This window comes from Oryx dammah, unplaced genomic scaffold, assembly GCF_014754425.2.
Source record: "Oryx dammah isolate SB20612 unplaced genomic scaffold, SCBI_Odam_1.1 HiC_scaffold_2, whole genome shotgun sequence".
NCBI lineage: Eukaryota > Metazoa > Chordata > Mammalia > Artiodactyla > Bovidae > Oryx > Oryx dammah.
This window is the reverse complement of record NW_024070186.1, coordinates 69,081,205-69,100,243: the sequence shown is the minus strand read 5'-3', so window position 1 is coordinate 69,100,243 and position 19,039 is coordinate 69,081,205. Positions and strand designations below refer to the sequence as shown.

The 19,039-nt window shown below is 39.8% G+C and overlaps 1 protein-coding gene and 1 long non-coding RNA gene across 2 annotated transcripts in view; one reads left to right on the top strand and one right to left on the bottom strand.

The window, feature by feature from the left end:
• Nucleotides 1–18,351, bottom strand: part of LOC120871467 — a 20,587-nt gene extending 2,236 nt beyond the window's left edge. Inside the window, exons 1-3 of the long non-coding RNA XR_005723025.1 lie at nt 18,233–18,351; nt 10,393–10,396; nt 6,487–6,494 (exon numbers count right to left, since the gene is read on the bottom strand). This is a non-coding gene — a long non-coding RNA (uncharacterized LOC120871467). The remainder of the gene's footprint in view (nt 1–6,486; nt 6,495–10,392; nt 10,397–18,232) is intronic.
• The window catches only part of GNB4 (G protein subunit beta 4), a 74,028-nt gene that overhangs the window by 29,701 nt on the left and 25,288 nt on the right, over nt 1–19,039 (top strand). The window contains exon 2 of the mRNA XM_040251365.1: nt 5,086–5,182. Within this exon, the coding sequence (XP_040107299.1) occupies nt 5,126–5,182 (57 nt within the window). The 5' untranslated portion in view covers nt 5,086–5,125. The remainder of the gene's footprint in view (nt 1–5,085; nt 5,183–19,039) is intronic.

Below are 19,039 nucleotides of genomic sequence, written 5' to 3'. Positions count from 1 at the left end.
AGATCAACTAGAACCTAAGGGATGATGATGTTGACCTTTTCTGACCCTTGTGACTTTAATCAACTAAAGTTTAGTCTCTGTAGACCAGGCAGGCCCCTTCATGAATCTGCATGAACCCTTAGCTTAAAACTGACTTAGTTTTGCTGCTGGGGAGAAAACTGATTCGGGAAAGGTCCCCTGTGCTCTCCTTACCTGCGGTAAGTAATAAATCCTTCCAGTTTTCAAGTTGGTTTTGCCTTTTGGCGCAACACCCACCAGGAGGTGAACCTGGTTTTCAAGTAACACTAATAAATCTTCATTAAAGAGCGAAAAGTTAATTCTTGTTTTTAGCAACAGGCTTGAAAGGCAGGGAAGGCTGCTGTGATATTTTTCAGACATGAAAAGTTTGTGGTTGTCGTTTAGCAGAAGAAAAGTAATTTTCACTCTACCCTTCTGAGCTCTTGGCTGGGATGTCCTGTAATAAAAGACGAACAGGAGGAAAACATAGAATTATATTGTGAGATACCCAGGAAAAAATGAGTAACTCCCTGAGGTACCTAAGCCACCAGCTTAAATACCATCTTCAGCTGAAGACAGAAGGAAGTTTGGGAGGTTAGGGGTGGAAACCAGTCTTGACAGGTTCCTAGGAAAAGCAAGGGTAAGGTTTGATGTGCAGATTTAAGACCTTGCCTTCTCCAATGATAAGACTTGTCATTTGGAGTCATCCCTCACTTATGATACCAAGAAGTACCCTTAAAATTGGAGATTCCCTTTGTAGATGTTGCTTTCCATTTCAAAGGGGGTAACTTCTACTATTGTTTTCAGAGTTGCTCTCGTGTCTGTTTTTTCTCAAAATAATCCTGCCCAAGAGGCATATTTTGGGGTGGCATATTTCGGGGTGGCATATTTTGCCACCCTTCACTGGGCACAAGCATCAGAAGGGCTGATTTTGCTGTTCAGAAATTTTCTCAGAAAGTCCATTGCCTTATAATTGCCCCTTTATTTTCTATCATGCCTTAAACTTATGCTTAAACTTAGCTGAAGTTTAAGTTTTCTATTAAATAGAATATGAAGTTTACTCTTAAATATGAAGTTTTCTGTTATGCTTAAACTTAGCTGAAGTCATTGGGCATGAGACTTGAGAATTCAGAATTCCGTATGAGGACATAGAGTCAGATAAAGACAAGTCTGTTTGAAAGTTCCTCAAAAAAGGTCTGTAAGTGATGGTGAAACATAGAATCAGGGAGTTTTTTCTTTTTTTTTCTTAAAGGGAGAGACTTGAGTGTGTAGCCCCTAATGGAACGGATGCAGTTGGAAGTGAAATGCTCCCCACAGGGTGTTTGTTGAATGAAAATGAGGATGTATAACTTTACAGTAGACACACTAGCTTTCAATACCTGAACACACTGATCAATCGTAGCTTCACTAATAGCAACATAAACAGTAAGTTCATTCTGATGTAATATGAAGTCTAGTCTCACCTAAGAGTATTCTTGCCAAATACATTTAGCTTGAATATCATCTAGCCTGTAGATGTAACTTCTTCCAATTTATAGATATTACAGAGGATAGAGAAGCGATACCATGAAGAAGTAAACAGAATGTGAGATGTGCCACAGGATAGGTCTCTCCAATAACTCTTATTATCGTAGAGAAAAAAGAAAGCAGGAGATGGATTCTTCTAGATGGAGAGATTTAGGAGATATAATTAAATGTATTATAGAGCCCTTAATTGGATCTTGATTTGAACAACTCTGACATAAAAGACCTTGGTGTGATAATGGGGGAAATTTGAAAATGGACTGGGTATTAGCTACTAGATAATTGTTAATATGGGAGGTTTGTTAGTGGTATTAAGGTTTAGTAGGAAAATGTCTTGATATTTTTGGAAATGTGTACTGAAATATTTTAAAGTAGCTTGATGTATGTGTTTTTTAAAAAATTTATGAAAGGATAAAAATTTATTTTATTTATATTTGATTTATAATGTGTTACTTTCTGCTATATAGCACAGTGATTCAGTTATAATATATATACTAATATATATATATACACAAATGTATATATTGTTTTTCATATTCTTTCCCATTATAGTTTATCACAGGGTATTGAATATAGTTCCCTATGCTATATAGTAGGACCTTGTTTATCCATATATAGTTTGTGTCTGCTAATCCCTGACTCCCAATCCATCCTACCCACCCCCTCCCCTTTGGCAGCCACAAGTCTGTTCTCCTTGTCTGCAAGTCTGTTTTTGTTTTGTATGAATAGATAAGTTCATTTCTGTCATATTTTAGATTCCATGTATAAGTGATATCTTATGGTATTTGTCTTTCTCTGTCTGACTTATTTCACTTAGTAACATAATCTCTGGGTCCATCCATGTTGCTGCAAATGGCTTTACTTTATTCTTTTTTTGGCTGAGTAATATTCCATTATATATATGCAGCATATTTTCTTTATCCATTGATGTCTGTGATTGACTTTATTTATTTATTTGGCTTTAGTTGTGGCACATTGGATCTTTACTTGTGGCATGTGGGATCTAGTTCCCTGAGCAGGGATCAAACCCCAGGCCTCCTGTGCTGGGCATGCAGAGTCTTAGCCACTGGACCACCAGGGAAGTCCCATTGATGTCTGTGATTGACTTTAAAATACTTCAGCAAAAGGAACAAAAGTTGGAACAAATACAGTAACAATATTAACAATTTGTAAACCTTCATGGTGGACATTATGGATGTCCATTATCCAGATTTCTCTACCTCTTTCTGTGTTTGCAATTTTTCTAAATAAAAAGACAAAAACAATTGAGAAAAGTGAGAGGTTCATGAACTAGGTGAAAAGGGATAATCAGAAGTGTAAGGTTACTAAAAAGATAGGGATAGATAGAATTTAAATTTCAGGGGGAAGAATTGACCCAAATGACAGAAAACTCAGCTCCTCTATCATGAGGAGGACCTTTTATTATGGAAACTCCTTCTGTTAAAGAAGGAAACTCCTTCTGTTAAGCTTCTGTTAAAGAAGCTCCTTCTTCCCTTCTATTATGAGAATCGTTGATACTGAGCAGACACGATGGGTAAAAAGCTGCATAGAGTAGCCAGCTAAAAAGCTTGCTTTTATAAACTTGTAGTAGAACTAATGTGCCCTCCCCTGTTTGACTTTTCAATCAGTGTTTGGTGGTTTGAGCGCTGACTGAAAGAAAGGAGGGTGTTGGGTTTGTTGAAGCTGTGGTTTTTGTCTGTTGAATGTGACCAAATAGAAGGGCAGGAGAAACTAGGGTGCTGGCAGAGTTGTCCGTGAAGTGCTGGACCTGGAATCTAGCCTGAGTGAGAAGGAAAGTGCAACTTGCAACTTGAAGGTGAGGAAGTCTGGAGATCTAATGCACAGCATAGTGATTGTAGTCAGCCATGCTGTGTTATGTTCTTTAAAGCTGCTAAGAGACTAGACCTTAAATATTCTTTCCATAAAATAGAAATGGTAATTATGTGATGCAGGAGAGGTGTTAATGCTTTGGTGGTGATCATATTGCAAATATATAAATATCAAATCAGCACGTTGTACATCTTAGATTTACACAAGGGGTAAAGGGGTCCAGTTGGGTGCATACGTGCTATCAGTGAAGGTTGTTCTGAGAACTAACATTTGAATTGAGGTAAAGGTGCAACGAATGAAAATATCAGGGGCCAGAGGCTTCCAGGCAGAGGTAAGAGCAGGTGCCGAGACTGAAGCTGGACCCTGCCTAGTGTGTTCACTAAGAAAACTTTATAATGTTAAGAAGGCTTTTGCGTGTCTGGACCAGAGAAAGAGGGGGAAGAGGGAGCAGAGATATCATGTTAGAGGGATGTATAACAGATTGTGTAAGACTCTGCATTGATGTTGTTTAGTCGCTAAGTTGTGTCCAACTCTTTGTGACCCCATGGACTGTCTCCCACCAGGCTGCTCTGTGCATTGGATTTCCCAAGCAAGGAAACTGGAGCAGGTTGCCATTTCCTTCTCCAGGGAATCTTTCTAACCCAGGCATTGAACATGCATCCCCTGCATTGCAGACAGATTCTACTGCTGAGCCACCAGGGAAGCATAAAGCTTTGTAAGTCAAGATAAACAGACTTTGCCCTGAGTGGAGTGAAAAGCTATTACAGAATTTCAAGCAGAAGAGTGACTTGTATTTTCAAAGGATCACTAGTTTGCTGTGTCTGGAATAGACTGGAGAGTGGGCAAGGGAGATAGGAAGGAGACCCGGTGAATGATAGTGGTGACTTAGACCAAGGTTGGAGAAGGCAGTGGCACCCCACTCCAATACTCTTGCCTGGAAAATCCCGTGGATGGAGGAGCCTGGTGGGCTGCAGTCCATGGGGTCATGAAGAGTCAGATACGACTGAGCAACTTCACTTTCACTTTTCACTTTCATGCATTGCAGAAGGAAATGGCAACCCACTCCAGTGTTCTTGCCTGGAGAATCCCAGGGACGGGGGAGCCTGGTGGGCTGCCGTCTATGGGGTCGCACAGAGTCGGACACGACCGAAGCGACGTAGCAGCAGCAGCAGACCAAGGTAGTCAGAGTAGAGGTAATCAGAGTTGGTCAAATCCTGGATGTTTTTTGAAAGAATGCCTGACGTGATTTGTTGGTGGATTAGAGGTAGGATATAAAAGAAACCGAACAGAGAAGTTAAGGATGACTCCCAGGTTTTTTGGCTTAAACAATTGAAAGGACAGAATTGCCATTTACAGAGATGAGAAAGACTTCAGGATGGTGTGGGGTTCACTTTTGAAGTAAGTTGAGATGCCTTTTAGGCATCTAGGTCCGAATGTCTCTTGGTACCTTTGGAACTGTTGTAAAGTATTTCTCACTGGACTCAGTTCTAGTACTAATTGTCTATAATTTAGTCTTGAATACTACTACTCAAGGTGTCTCTTCCATCCTCTCATCCAATTCCTCCATAAAATCTTTAGTAAATAATCTAGATCTGTATTTACTAAGCCATTTTAAGTTCTAGTAATAATGATTGCATTCGCGATCAGAAGAACCAATTATATGTCAGTATTTAAAAAGTAGATTAATATGTAAATAGAGAAGTGAATCAGTCTTTCTCTTTCCCTTTTGTACAGGGCTTTCATTTGTTAGTTTCTACCGTGAGGAAATTCAAGGATGAGTGAGCTGGAACAACTGAGGCAGGAAGCCGAGCAGCTACGGAATCAGATCCAGGTAAGAGCAAACTTTCATTTTGAAATTTTATTAACACTTTAATGAACTACTAGTGATGAACAATGGAGAAGGCAATGGTACCCCACTCCAGTACTCTTGCCTGGAAAATCCCGTGGATGGAGGAGCCTGGTGGGCTGCAGACCATGGGGTCATGAAGAGTTGGACACGACTGAGTGACTTCACTTTCACTTTTCACTTTCATGCCTTGGAGAAGGAAATGGCAACCCACTCCAGTGTTCTTGCCTGGAGAATCCCAGGGACGGGGAAGCCTGGTGGGCTGCCATCTACGGGGTTGCACAGAGTCAGACATGACTGAAGCGACTTAGCAGCAGTGATGAACAAAATTTGAATATTAGTTTGCATATATTAAATAATTTTTGAAGTGAGAAATGGTCACTTTGTTTTTATCATGCCTCTAAAGAACACTCCAAAAGTCATTTCTAACAAATACCTATGTGGACCAGTAACCTCTTTGTCCCTAAGAGGTTAATATTGTACATGTAATCCCTGCTGACATCATCCTCTTCTACTCACCTGGAATCACAGAATTAATGCTTTTGAACTGTGGTGTTGGAGAACTCTTGAGAGTCCCTTGGACTGCAAGGAGATCAAACCAGTCAATCCTAAAGGAAATCAACCCTGAATATTCATTGGAAGGGCTGATGCTGAAGCTGACGCCCCAATACTTTGGCCCCCTGATGCGAAGAGCTAACTCATTAGAAAAGACCCTGATGCTGGGAAAGACTGAAGGCAGAAGGAGAAGGGGATGACAGAGGATGAGATGGTTGGACGGCATCATCAACTCAATGGACATGAGTTTGAGCAAGCTCCAGGACATGGTAAAGGACAGGGAAGCCTGGCGTGCTGCAGTCCATGGGGTCTCAAGGAGTCGAACAGACTGAACAACAACAATACAGCGAGGCAGTTATTATATTGTAATATACTAGAAAATTAATCTCTAAAACGTTAGATTGCAGAAAAACATTAAAAATAATTAAGTGGCATAATGCTGCTTCTAAGTCGCTTTAGTTGTGTCCAACTCTTTGCAACCCCATGGACTGTAGCCCTTCAGGCTCTTCTGTCCATGGGGTTCTCCAGGCAAGAGTACTGGAGTGGGTTGCCGTTTCCTTCTCCAGGGGATCTTTCTAACCCAGGGATCGAACCCGTGTCTCTTTTTGTCTCCTGCATTGTCTGGCGAGTTCTTTACCACTTGCGCCACTTGGGAAGTCCAGTGGCATAATAAAGACATGTCTGTCTTCTTTACTCTTGGAAATCAACTCAAAACAGTAAAGAGCATGAGGAACAAATATAACTTCATCTTTAACAAAATTTAAAAACACTTTGAACTTCAGACCCTAATATAATGGGGGAAAGTCATCAAATATCAGGGTGTGGACAGGCTCTAAAAGGAGAATTCTGAGGCTGTGAATCTTATATTCCCACAGGGACAGCATCATTCCTTTCTTTTGGAACAGTGGAAACATGCTTCTCTGGACTGAGGAATAGCAAGGAAGGCAGAGATAAAAAGGAAAGGGTATAGACATGCCATCTTTTAGGAAGCCTCTTGGTGAGCAGGGTAGAGGAGAGACTAAACTGTGTGTAGTGTGGTGCTACCTACTTTTCACAGGGAAAAGTAAGGGTTAAACAACTTATAAATGAAGAACCTCATTATGAAGCAGGAAGAATCCAAGTTATTAGTAACTTGGAACATTGCTGTGATCCTCTAATATGAGCGATATGAATCTTTTGCAGCCATAATTTCAGAATACTTATGTAATTTAAAAGTGAAGATTTAAAAAAAAAAGGAACAATTATGGGATCTATGCAGAGGTATTACAGGAAGGAGAGGAAGGGAGTAGAAAAAACAAGGGGTGGGTAAAGAACAGTCAGCAGAAAAATGTTGATATGAGTGGATTAAAACTATTACCAGTCTTCAGTTCAATTGCTCAGTCGTGTCCGACTCTTTGCAACCCTGTGGAGTGCAGCATGCCAGGCCTCCCTGTCCATCACCAATTCCTGGAGTTTACCCAAACACATGTCCATTGAGTCTGTGATGCCATCCAACCATCTCATCCTCTGTCATCCCCTTTTCCTCCCGCCTTCAATCTTTCCCAGCATCAGGGTCTTTTCCAGTGAGTCAGTTCTTTGCCTCAGGTGGCCAAAGTATTGGAGTTTCAGCTTCAACATCAGTCCTTCCAATGGACACTCAGGACTGATTTCCTTTAAGATGTACTGGTTGGATCTCCTTGCAGTCCAAGGGACTCTCAAGAAAGAGTCTTCTCCAACACCACGGTTCAAAAGCATCAATTCTTTGGTGCTCAGCTTTCTTTATAGTCCAACTGTCACATCCATACATGACCACTGGAAAAACCATAGCCTTAACGAGATGGACCTTTGTTGGCAAAGCAACGTTTCTGCTTTTAAATATGCTGTCTAGGTTGGTCATAACTTTGCTTCCAAAGAGCAACCAGTCTTAGTCCCGGGAATTCAGGAAGTTAATGATTTAGATGTGAATAAGAACTCTTGAGTGGATACCTTAGGTGTCTAAACAAAGCTGTCAAAGGGGGACTTATTTTGCCTGGGATGATCAGAGAAGGCTTCATAGGCTAATCTCTGAGTTAGATGTTGCTGCCACCACCAGAATGGATTCTCCAGCATCTCTGTCTCACTTGTTCCAGATCCTGAGCAGAAACGACTGATGGGCCAAGCACGTTGGTCATGTGGCCATCTCATTGTTTAAAATCCTGTTCTCTGTATCTATAAGCTTGGGTGTTTTTTGTTTCTTTGATGGAGCATGTGAGATTGTGTGGTATTTGTCTTCTCTGTCTGACATATTTCTCTTTTAGTGTCATACCCTCAAGGTCCATCCATGTTGCCAGCGCAAGTGGCAAGATATTCTTTTTTATGGCTGAGTAACATTCCACTCTGTGTGTGTGTCCTTTCATCTGTCAACAGATACTTGGTTGTTTCCATATGTTGATTATTATAAATAATCCCGCAGTGAACATGGGGATAAGTTAAGGTTTTTGTTTTCTTTAGATAAATACCTAGAAGTGGAACTGCTAGATAATATGGTGGTTCTTTTTATAATTTTCTGAGGAACTTGTATACTAATATACTATTTTCCATAGTGGCTGCACGAATTTACATTCCCACTAACAGCACTCAAGTTTCCCTTTCCTCCACATCCTCATTGACACTTGTTATTCTGTCTCTCTTTAAAAATTTTTTTTTGTTTTTCTGTTTTTTGTTTTTTTAGTTTTTAATTTTTATATTTTGGCTGCACTATGCAGCATGTGGGCTCTTAGCTCCCCAGTCAGGGATGGAACCCATGCCCCCTGCATTGGAACCACAAAGTCTTAACCTCTGGACCCCTAGGGAAGTCCTTCTCTTCTTTTTGATGATAGCCATTCTGACAGATGTGAGATACTATCTCATTGTGGTTTTAATTTTCATTTCCCTGATGATCGGTGATTTGAGCAAGTTTTCACGTATCTGTTGACCCATCTATATGTCTTTTTTGGAAAAATGGTATAAGATAGTGGTCCAGTTTCATTCTTTTGCATGTAGTTGTCCAGTTTTCCCAACACCACTTATTGAAGAAACTGTCTTTTCCCCACTATATATTCTTGGCTCCTGAGTTGTAAATTAATTGACCATAAATGGGTGGGTGTGTTTCTGTGCTCCTATTCTGTTCCTTTGATCTGTGTGTCTGTTTTTTGTGCCAGTATGATATTATTTTGATTACTATAGATTTGTAATATGTTAATGCCTGGAAATCAAGGCATGTGATACCTCCAGCTTTGTTCTCTCTCAAGACTGGATTGGCTGTTTGGGGTCTTTTCTGGTTTTATACAAATCTTAGGATTATATGTTCTGTTTCTTTGAAAAATGATATTGGGATTTTGATAGAGATTGCACTGAATGTAGATTGTTTTTGGTAGCATGGACATTTTAACAGTATTCTTCAGTCCATTGAGTACAGAATGTCTTTTCATCTATCTGTGTCACCTTCAGTTTCTTTCTCAGTGTCTGAGTTTGCGGGGTACAGGTCTTCGTGTGCTCAGTCGCTCTGTCCTGTCCGACTCTTTGTGACCCCATGAACTGTAGCCTGCCAGGCTCCTCTATCCATGGGATTTCCCAAGCAAGAATACTGAACTGGGTTGCCATTTCCTACTCCAGGGCATCTTCCTGACACAAGGATCGAACCTGCATCTCGTGTGCCTCCTGCATTGGCAGGCGGATTCTTTACCATTGCACCCTCTGGGAAGCCCACAGGTCTTTACCTTCTGGGATAAATTTAGGTGATTTATCCCGTTTGATGTAACTGTAAATGGGATTGTTTTCTTAATTTCTCTTTCTGATAGTTCATTATTAGTGTATAGAAATGCAGCAGATTTCTATATACTTATTTTGTATATTTCTGTATAATTGTATGTTTACATATTTCTCTATATATGCAACTTTACCAAATTCCTTTATTAGTTCTTAGTTTTTGATTGAGTCTTTAGTGTTTTCTGTATGTAATATCATGTTATTTGCAAGTAGTGATAGTTTTACTTCTTCCTATCAAGTTTTAATGCCCTTTTTTAAATTTCTGTTTGGATTTGCAATACTATGCTGAATCAAAGTGGCAAGAGTGGGCATCTGTGTCTTGCTCCTGATCTTAGAGGAAAGCTTTAAGCTTTTTGCCATTGAGCATGATGTTATATGTATATGGTGCTGTATATGTCATATTTATCATGTTGAGGTACATTCCATCTATGTCCACTTTGTTGAGAGGTTTTTTTTTAAACCATAAATGGATATTGAATTTTGTCAAAAGCTTTTTCTGCATGTGTTGAGATAACTGTATGACGTTTATCCTTCATTTTGTTAATGTATTATATCACATTGATTTGTGGGTGTTGAACTGTACGTACATCCCTTGAATAAATCCCATGTGATCATGGTGTGTGATCCTTTTGATGTATTGTTGAATTCGGTTTGCTAATACTTTGTTGAGGAGTTTTGAATCTATATTCATCATGGATGTCAGCGTGCAGTTTTCATTTCTTGTGATGTTCTTGTCTGAAGTGCTTGGCCGATTATTTGGTCCCATGTCAATTTCATTTAGTTCTCGTAGCGACCCTGTGAGGTAGATGGTCCTACTTCAGTTCGTAGTTGAGGAAACTGAGCCTCAGTGAGATTAAGTAACTTGTGAGGGTAACATAACTTTGAAGTGGTAGATTCAGGACTCAAGCCAGGTGTATTTTGGTTCCAGGACTGGTGCCATGGGTACCGCTGTGGACCTGCCTCCCAGCCGGGTCTAACATCTGGCTTTGCAGCCTGGGCTATAGCCACATGAATTTCTTGTCACTCCCTGAGCACGCACTGTTCTTTTCTGCTTTCTTGCTTTTTTCCAGATCTTTTACTTTGCCTGGAATTATACTTCCTCTGCTCTAATTTTGCTCCTAGGACTTCTATTCACTGAATCCTAGTCTTCCTCTAAAAAGCCACCTCAAAGTCCTCCACTTGTATTTCTTTTTCTTTTGCTGGAAGGCAGCATGGCCTGATGGAAAAGTGCATGGATTCCGTCTTTTAATTATTTTGTGATCAGGACACATTTACAGATTTCTTTGATGCTCAGTATCTTTGCTGTAGAGTATGAATACTAAAGCCCACTATGTAGGTTTATGGAGAAGAATGAAACAAATGACACATCAAGGATTTAGACCAATGCCAGTAAGTGGCAGTTCTTTGTATAGCTTTTTAGATTTGTGTTATAGGGTTGATTGCAGCTGGCTTTGTATTATAGTTCCTTGTGCATGTTTGCCTCCACCACCTGTGTCTGACTGGAAAATTCTGTCTTAATTATCTTTATATCTCACCAGCATCCAAGTAGAATGTCATGAGCATATAGCTCACTGAATCATCTTACATGATTTCTAGTAACCACATATATGTAAAATACCACATACTTTTCAGTTTAATGTCATGCTATAATTAAAAATCCTTTCTTCCTTCTTTCCTTTTTTTCTCTCTTAATTCCAGAAGTATAACTTAACTGTATATTTAACTAAGGTATAAACACATGACATAATAGAACTGTATGCTATTTGGTACAATACATGATTCATTAAAAAATTTTGTGTTTTATATTTGAGCATCATTGATTAACCATGATTCATTTTAAATTGAAAAAAACAGAAATAGAAAAAACATAGATTTTCTTTTGTAATTTCTGCTTGTTTGATTTGTAGTGAGAAGCAGCACTTTTCTCTTACTTTACACAAAGATGTTAATATCAGAGCTTGCATTTCTTAAGATGAACAGTAAGAAATTCAGCTGTTAATTGGGAATGAACCTCTTCTATTCAGTTTTATAGTGAATATAACTGTTCATTAGACTAAGTTCAGTAATGTTCACTTGCAGTGTTTTAATTGTGTTGTTAATATTAAGGCTAGCTCTGTGAGGGCAGGGATTTTTGGTCTGCTGCTGTTTCCATGGTGCCTAGAGTAGTACCTGATACAGTGTACAACAGACATTTTTTATTGAATGACTGAATTAAGAAAAATAACCTAAACAATGATAGTTCATTTTCATAAAGCTTAAAATCAGAGAGCTCCTTTTATAGAATTTAGTCTTCAACTGCACCATTTTTGGACATGGCTCAGGCCATCACTGTCATTTCTGAAAGTTCTTTTCATTGTAGGAGAGTGGGCTAAATTATTCCCTGCCAAATCAGGTTTCTAAACCCATAATTAAACTGAGAATGAGAGAATCAAATCATATGTTTGTGTAACTACTTATGAACACCTTTATATAGAAATATTCTAAGTGTTTATAAATAGGTCAAAGGCCACCAAAAAGATCATATATCCATTTAGCCTTTGTTGCAGGTGATGGGTGGCATTTTTCCCCTGAATGAATGGAACAAGTTGTCCTTTGGGGACATTAATTCAACAAACAGTGCCTGCAAAGCACAGTGGGGAAAAACAGAGTTGAAGACAATACTACCCTAACCTTTAGGGGAAAATGTTTGGAACAAATCTAGTTGGAAAAATGAATTGTGCTTCCCCATGTATATGGGGCTTCCCTGATAAAGAAAGTTGGTAAAAAATCTGCCTGCAATGCAGGAGACCCTGGTTTGATTCCTGGGTGGGGAAGATCTGTTGGAGAAGGGATAGATACCCACTCCAGTATTCTTGGGCTTCCCTTGTGGCTTAGCTGATAAAGAATCCACCTGCAATGTGGGAGATCTGGGTTCAATCCCTGGGTTGGGAAGATCCCCTGGAGAAGGGAAAGGCTATCCACTCTAGTACTGGTTGGATCTCCTTGCACAGGGACTTTCAAGAGTCTTCTCCAACACCACAGTTCAAAAGCATCAATTCTTTGGTGCTCAGCTTTCTTTATAGTCAAACTCTCACATCCACAATGATTACTGGAAAAACCATAGCCTTGACTAGAGGACCTTTATTGGCAAAGAGTAATATCTCTGCTTTTTAATATGCTGTCTAGGTTGGTCATAACTTTCCTTCCAAGGAGTAAGCGTCTTTTAATTTCTTGGCTGCAGTCACCATCTGCAGTGATTTTAGAGCCCCCCAAAATAAAGTCTGCTGCTGTTTCCACTGTTTCCCCATCTATTTACCATGAAGTGATGGGACTGGATGCCATGATCTTAGTTTTCTGAATGTTGAGCTTTGAGCTAACTTTTTTACTGTCCTCTTTCATTTTCATCACAAGGCTCTTTAGTTCTTCTTCACTTTCTGCCATAAGGTGTCATCTGCATATCTGAGGTTATTGATATTTCTGCCGGCAGTCGGCAATCCTGATTCCAGCTTGTGCTTCATGCAGCCCAGTGTTTCTCATGATGTACTCTGCATATAAGTTAAATAAGCAGGATGACAATATACAGCCTTGACGTACTCTTTTTCCTATTTGGAACCAGTCTGTTGTTCCATGTCCAGTTCTAACTGTTGCTTCTTGACCTGCATACAGATTTCTCAAGAGGCAGGTCAGGTGGTCTGGTATTCCTATCTCTTTCAGAATTTTCCACAGTTTATTGTGATCCACACAGTCAAAGGCTTTGGCATAGTCAATAAAGCAGAAATAGATGTTTTTCTGGAACTCTCTTGCTTCTTTGATGATCCAACGGATGTTGGCAATTTGATCTCTGATTCCTCTGCCTTTTCTAAATCCAGCTTGAACATCTGGAAGTTCATGGTTCACATACTGTTGAAGCCTGGCTTGGAGAATTTTGAGCATTACTTTACTAGCGTGTGAGATGAGTGCAATTGTGCAGTAGTTTGAGCATTCCTGGGCATTGCCTTTCTTTGGGATTAGAATGAAAACACCTTTTCCAGTCTTGTGGCCACTGCTGAGTTTTCCAAATTTGCTGGCATATTGAGTGCAGCACTTTCACAGCATCATCTTTTAGGATTTGAAATAGCTCAGCTGGAATTCCATCACCTCCACTAGCTTTGTTCATAGTGATGCTTCCTAAGGCCCACTTGACTTCGCATTCCAGAATGTCTGGCTCTAGGTGAGTGAACACACCATCATGATCATCTGGGTTGTGAAGATCTTTTTTGTACAGTTCTCCCGTGTATTCTTGCCACCTCTTCTCCCCACTAGTAGCCGCTAATTTGTTCTCTATTTTGTAAGTCTTCCTTTTTGTTGTATTCACTAGTTTGTTTTATTCTTTAGATTACACATATAAGTGATATCATGCAGTGTTTCTCTGGCTTATTTCACTTAGCATGATACCACCCAGGTCCATCCATATTATTGCAAATGGCAAAATTTCATTCTTTTTTATGACTGAATAGTATTCCATTGTGTGTGTGTGTGTGTGTGTGTGTGTGTGTATTTTCTTTATGCATCATCTGCTGTCGGGCATTTAGATTGTTTTCATATCTTGGCAATTATAAAGAATGCTGCTATGAACATTGGGATACATGTATCTTTTTAAAGTAGTGTTTTCAGGGGGTTTTTTTGGATAAATACTTAGGAATGGAATTTCTGAGTCAAGTGGTGTGTTTGTTTTTAGTTTCAGTTTAATTTTATTATTGGGGTATAGTTGATTTACAATGACCGTGTTAATTCCAGGTATACAGCAAAGTGATTATCTTTCTGTCAGGTTACTTTATTTCTCTCTGTTCTTATCTCATTGCAACACAAATTTGGAATGGTAGAGTAAATGGTTTAAAACAACAGGCAAGTTACACCTCAGTTACAGCTCAAGCAGAGAGAACTTTTATTAAACAGACACTCCCTAGACATGGGAGCAGGCTGACCCCAGAGAAGTCAAAAGGTTTCCCTTTTTTATATTTCCCCTCTCCTCCTTTTGGTTCTGCCCAATGCAAAATAGGGCTTTAACCACCACCAGTCAGGAAACGGAATGCAAATGGACATATTCAAGTCTGATTGACAGTTGCAGGCTATATAACAACAGGCTTTGTTGCGCATGTCTTCCCATATTTCAGTCTGTTACCACCAGATGTATGTATGTATGGAACATTCATTTCAGTTCAGTCGCTCAGTCGTGTCCAACTCTTTGCGACCCCATGAATCGCAGCATGCCAGGAATCCTTAAAGGCTTCCTAGCCGCCTAAAGTTACTTAAGTAAGCCCCTGTGGTTTGTTTGTATCCACTGTGTGTTTAAGGCACTTGTGAAAAGTTGGAAAAGTCTCTGTGGTTATTTTTGTAGGATATCTGTGAGCTCCCCTGGGCATGTCTGCGATGGGGTTTAAAGGTTAGCTTGCATCCTTTTCACCTAGGCCACCCCTCATCACTCATGCCTAACTTCCGACCTAACGTATCCGATCATTTTAAGATTCTTTTCCATATAGGTTATTACAGAATAATGAGTAGAGATTTGAGTGCTATGCAGTAGGTCTTTGTTGATGATCTAGTTTATATATAGTAGTGTGTATGTATTAATTGGAAACTCCTAATTTATCCCTCTCCCTTCATCTTTCCTGTTTGGGAAGCATACTTTTTTTTTTTTTTTTTTTAAGTCTGTGAGTCTTTTTCTGTTTAGTAAATAGGTTCATCTGTAATCATCTTTTTTTTTTTCCTTGGCCAGGCTGTGTGGCATGCAGGATCTTAATTCCCTGACCAGGGATTGAACCCATGTCCCCTGAAGTGGACAATCAGAGTCCTAACCACTGGACCGCCAGGGGATTCCCTGCAGTCTTTTTAGATTCCATGTATCAGTAATTATCGTACAAGATTTGTCTTTCTCTGTCTGACTTACTTCACTTAGCATGATAATCTCTAATCTCTAGGTCCATTGTTGTTGCAGATGGCCTTATTTCAGTGTTTGTTATGGATGAATAATACTCCATTGTATATATATGTACCATCTCTTCTTTATCCATTTATCTATTGATGGACATCTAGGTTGTTTCCATGTGTTGGCTGTTGTAAATGGTGCTGCAGTGAACATTGACATGCCTGTATCTTAAAAATTTTATTTATTTATTTTTGGTTGCACTGGGTCTTTGTTGCTGTGTGCAGGCTTTTTCTCTAGTTGTGGCAAGCAGGGGCTGCTATCTAGTTGCAGTGCATGGGTTTCTCATTGTGGTGGCTTCTCTTGTTGTGGGGCATAGTGATAGCTTACGGAGAACGATGTCGGATTCGTGATCTCCGAAGATTTAGCTTCAGGACCAGGGACCAGGCTTGATCACTCAGGAACTTTTGTGTAGCAGACATTTATTAAAGTATAAAAGAGGACAGAGAAAACTGACATAGACATAAGAAGGGGGACAGAGTGCCCTGCTTCGCCTAGTCTTTGCAAGGGAGCGTTATACCTTGTTACAATAAAGGGTTTTACCAGACCCACTCCCACAGTATAAGATAACAGGATTAGAACTAACAATAGAAAGATGTTACCAGACCCACTCCTCCAACATACATTTTAACAAGATTAGTCAGAAGGTCCTTGTTAAGGAGAAACATGTCCTTAAGCAAGATACATTGTTATACTGACTAATACAAAGCAATGTAGAAAAAAAGTCCTTTTCTCCTCCTTAAGAACCTCAGACCCCTTTCTCCTATTCAGGGGCCCTGGACCTTTTCCTCCTCAAGGGCCCCAGACTACTTATCAGCCTACCTAAGGATGAGCTTTGAGATTGGAATGAAAACTGACCTTTTCCAGTCCAGTGGCCACTGCTGAGTTTTCATTCCAATCCCAAAGAAAGGAAGTGCCGAAGAATGTTCAAACTACCATACAGTTGCACTCATCTCACATGCTAGTTAAGTAATGCTCAAAATTCTCCAAGCTAGGCTTCAACAGTACATGAACAGTGAACTTCCAGATGTTGAAGCTGGATTTAGAAAAGGCAGAGGAACCAGAGATCAAATTGCCAACATCCGTTGGATCATCAAAGAAGCAAGAGAGTTCCAGAAAAACATCTATTTCTGCTTTATTGACTATGCCAAAGCCTTTAACTGTGTAGATCACAACAAACTGGAAAATTCTTCAAGAGATGGGAATACCAACCATCTTACCTGCCTCCTGAGAAATCTGTACGTAGAACTGGACATGGAACAACAAACTGGTTCCAAATAGGGAAAGGAAGTACGTCAAGGCTGTATATTGTCACCCTGCTTATTTAACTTATATGCAAAGTACACCGTGCGAAATGCTGGGCTGGATTAAGCACATGCTGGAAGTAAGATTGCTGGGAGAAATATCAATAACCTCAGATATGCAGATGACACCACCCTTATGGCAGAAAGTGAAGAACTAAAAAGCCTCTTAATGAAAGGAAAAGAGGAGAGTGAAAAAGTTGGCTTAAAATTCAACATTCAGAAAACTAAGATCATGGCATATGATCCCATAACTTCATGGCAAATGGATGGCTAAACAATGGAAACAATGAGAGATTTTATTTTGGGGGGCTCCAAAATCACTGCAGATGGTGGCTGCAGCCATGAAATTACAAGACGCTTACTCCTTGGGAGGAAAGCTATGACCAACCTAGACAGCATATTAAAAAGCAGAGACATTACTTTGCTGACAAAGGTTTGTCTAGTCAAAAGCTATGGTTTTTTCAGTAGTCGTGTATGGATGTGCTAGTTGAACTATAAAGCTGAGCACCAAAGAATTGATGCTTTTGAACTGTGGTGTTGGAGAAGACGCTTGAGAGTCTCTTGGACTACAAGGAGATTAAACCAGTCAATCCTAAAGGAAATCAGTCCTGAATATTCATTGGAAGGACTGATGCTGAAGCTGAAGCTCCAATACTTTGGCCACCTGATGTGAAGAACTGACTGACTCATTGGAAAAGACCCTGATGCTGAGAAAGATTGAGGGCAGGAGGAGGAGGGGACGACAGAGGATGAGATGGTTGGATGGCATCACTGACTCGATGGCCATGAGTTTGAATAAGCTCCAGGAGTTGATGATGAACTGGGAAGCCTGGTGTGCCGCAGTCCGTGGGGTCGCAGAGAGTCGGCCATGACTGAGCGACTGAACTGAACTGAAGGATGAGCTTTCTCAGTAGGGAGCACGAGCTGTAATAGTCGCTGCACGCAGGCTCAGTAGTTGTGGCACGCGGGCTTAGTTACCTCTTGGCATGTAGAGTCTTCCCAGAGCAGGGACTGATCCCGTGTCCCCTGCAGTGGTGGGTGAGTTCTTAACTGCTGAACCACCAGGGCAGTCTGTGCATGTATCTTTTTGAATTACGATTTTCTCTGGATATATGTCCAGGAGTGGAATGCTGGATTATTTGCTAGTTCTATTTTTAGTTTTTTAAGGAACCTCCATACTGTTCTCTATGGTGGTTGTACCAATTTATAGTCTCACCAACAGTATAGGAGGGTTCCCTTTTCTCCACACCCACGTCAGCATTCATTATTTGTGGACTTTGGCATGATGGCCTTCCTTAACTCGTGTGAGGTGGTATCTCATTTTAGTTTTGATTTGCATTTCTCTAAAAATTAATGTACAACAAATGAGGCAAGAATATACAGTGGAGAAAAGACAATCTCTTCAATAAGTGGTCCTGGAAAGACTTGAAGAGCTACATGGAAAAGAATGAAATTAGAACATTCTCTAACACAAGTGGGACCTAATTAAATTTAAAAGTTTTGTACAGCAAAAGAAGCCATAAACAAAACGAAAGACAACCCGCAGCATGGGAGAAAATATTTATGAATGAAGCAGTCAACATGGGATTAATCTCCAAATTATATAAAGTGCTCTTGTAGCTCAATATGAAAGAAATAAATAACCCATGCAAATGGTGAAAGATCTAAACAGAGATTTCTCCAAAGAAGACAGAGAGATGGCTAAAAGGCACATGATAAGATGGTCAACATTGCTAATTATTAGAGAAATGCAAATCACAACTACAGTGAGGTATTACCTTGTAACAGTCAGAATGGCCATCATCAAAAAATCTACAAACAACAAGTGCTATAAAAGGTATGGAGAAAAGGGAAGGTAAATGCTCCATAAATATCAGTTCAGTCCATTTGATCTAATGTGTCATTTAAGGCCTCTTTTTCCTTATTGATTCTCTGTCTGGATGACCTATCCATTGCTGTAATTGAGGTGTTAAAGTTCCCAATGATGATTGTGTTACTGTCGACTTCTCATTTTATGACTGTTAGCATATTTGGCTTATTTGTTGAAGTTTTCCTATGTTGGGTGCATTTATATTTACAATTATTGTATCTTGTTCTTGGATTGATCCCTTGATCATTATGTAGTATCCTTCTTTGTCTCTTGTAACAGTCTATATTTTAAAGTCATTTTCTCTGACTTAAATATAATACATGATACCATAATACTCTTGCAAGACAGCATGGGCAAAATATTCTCGGACATAAATCACAACAGTGTTTTCTTAGGTCAGACTCCTA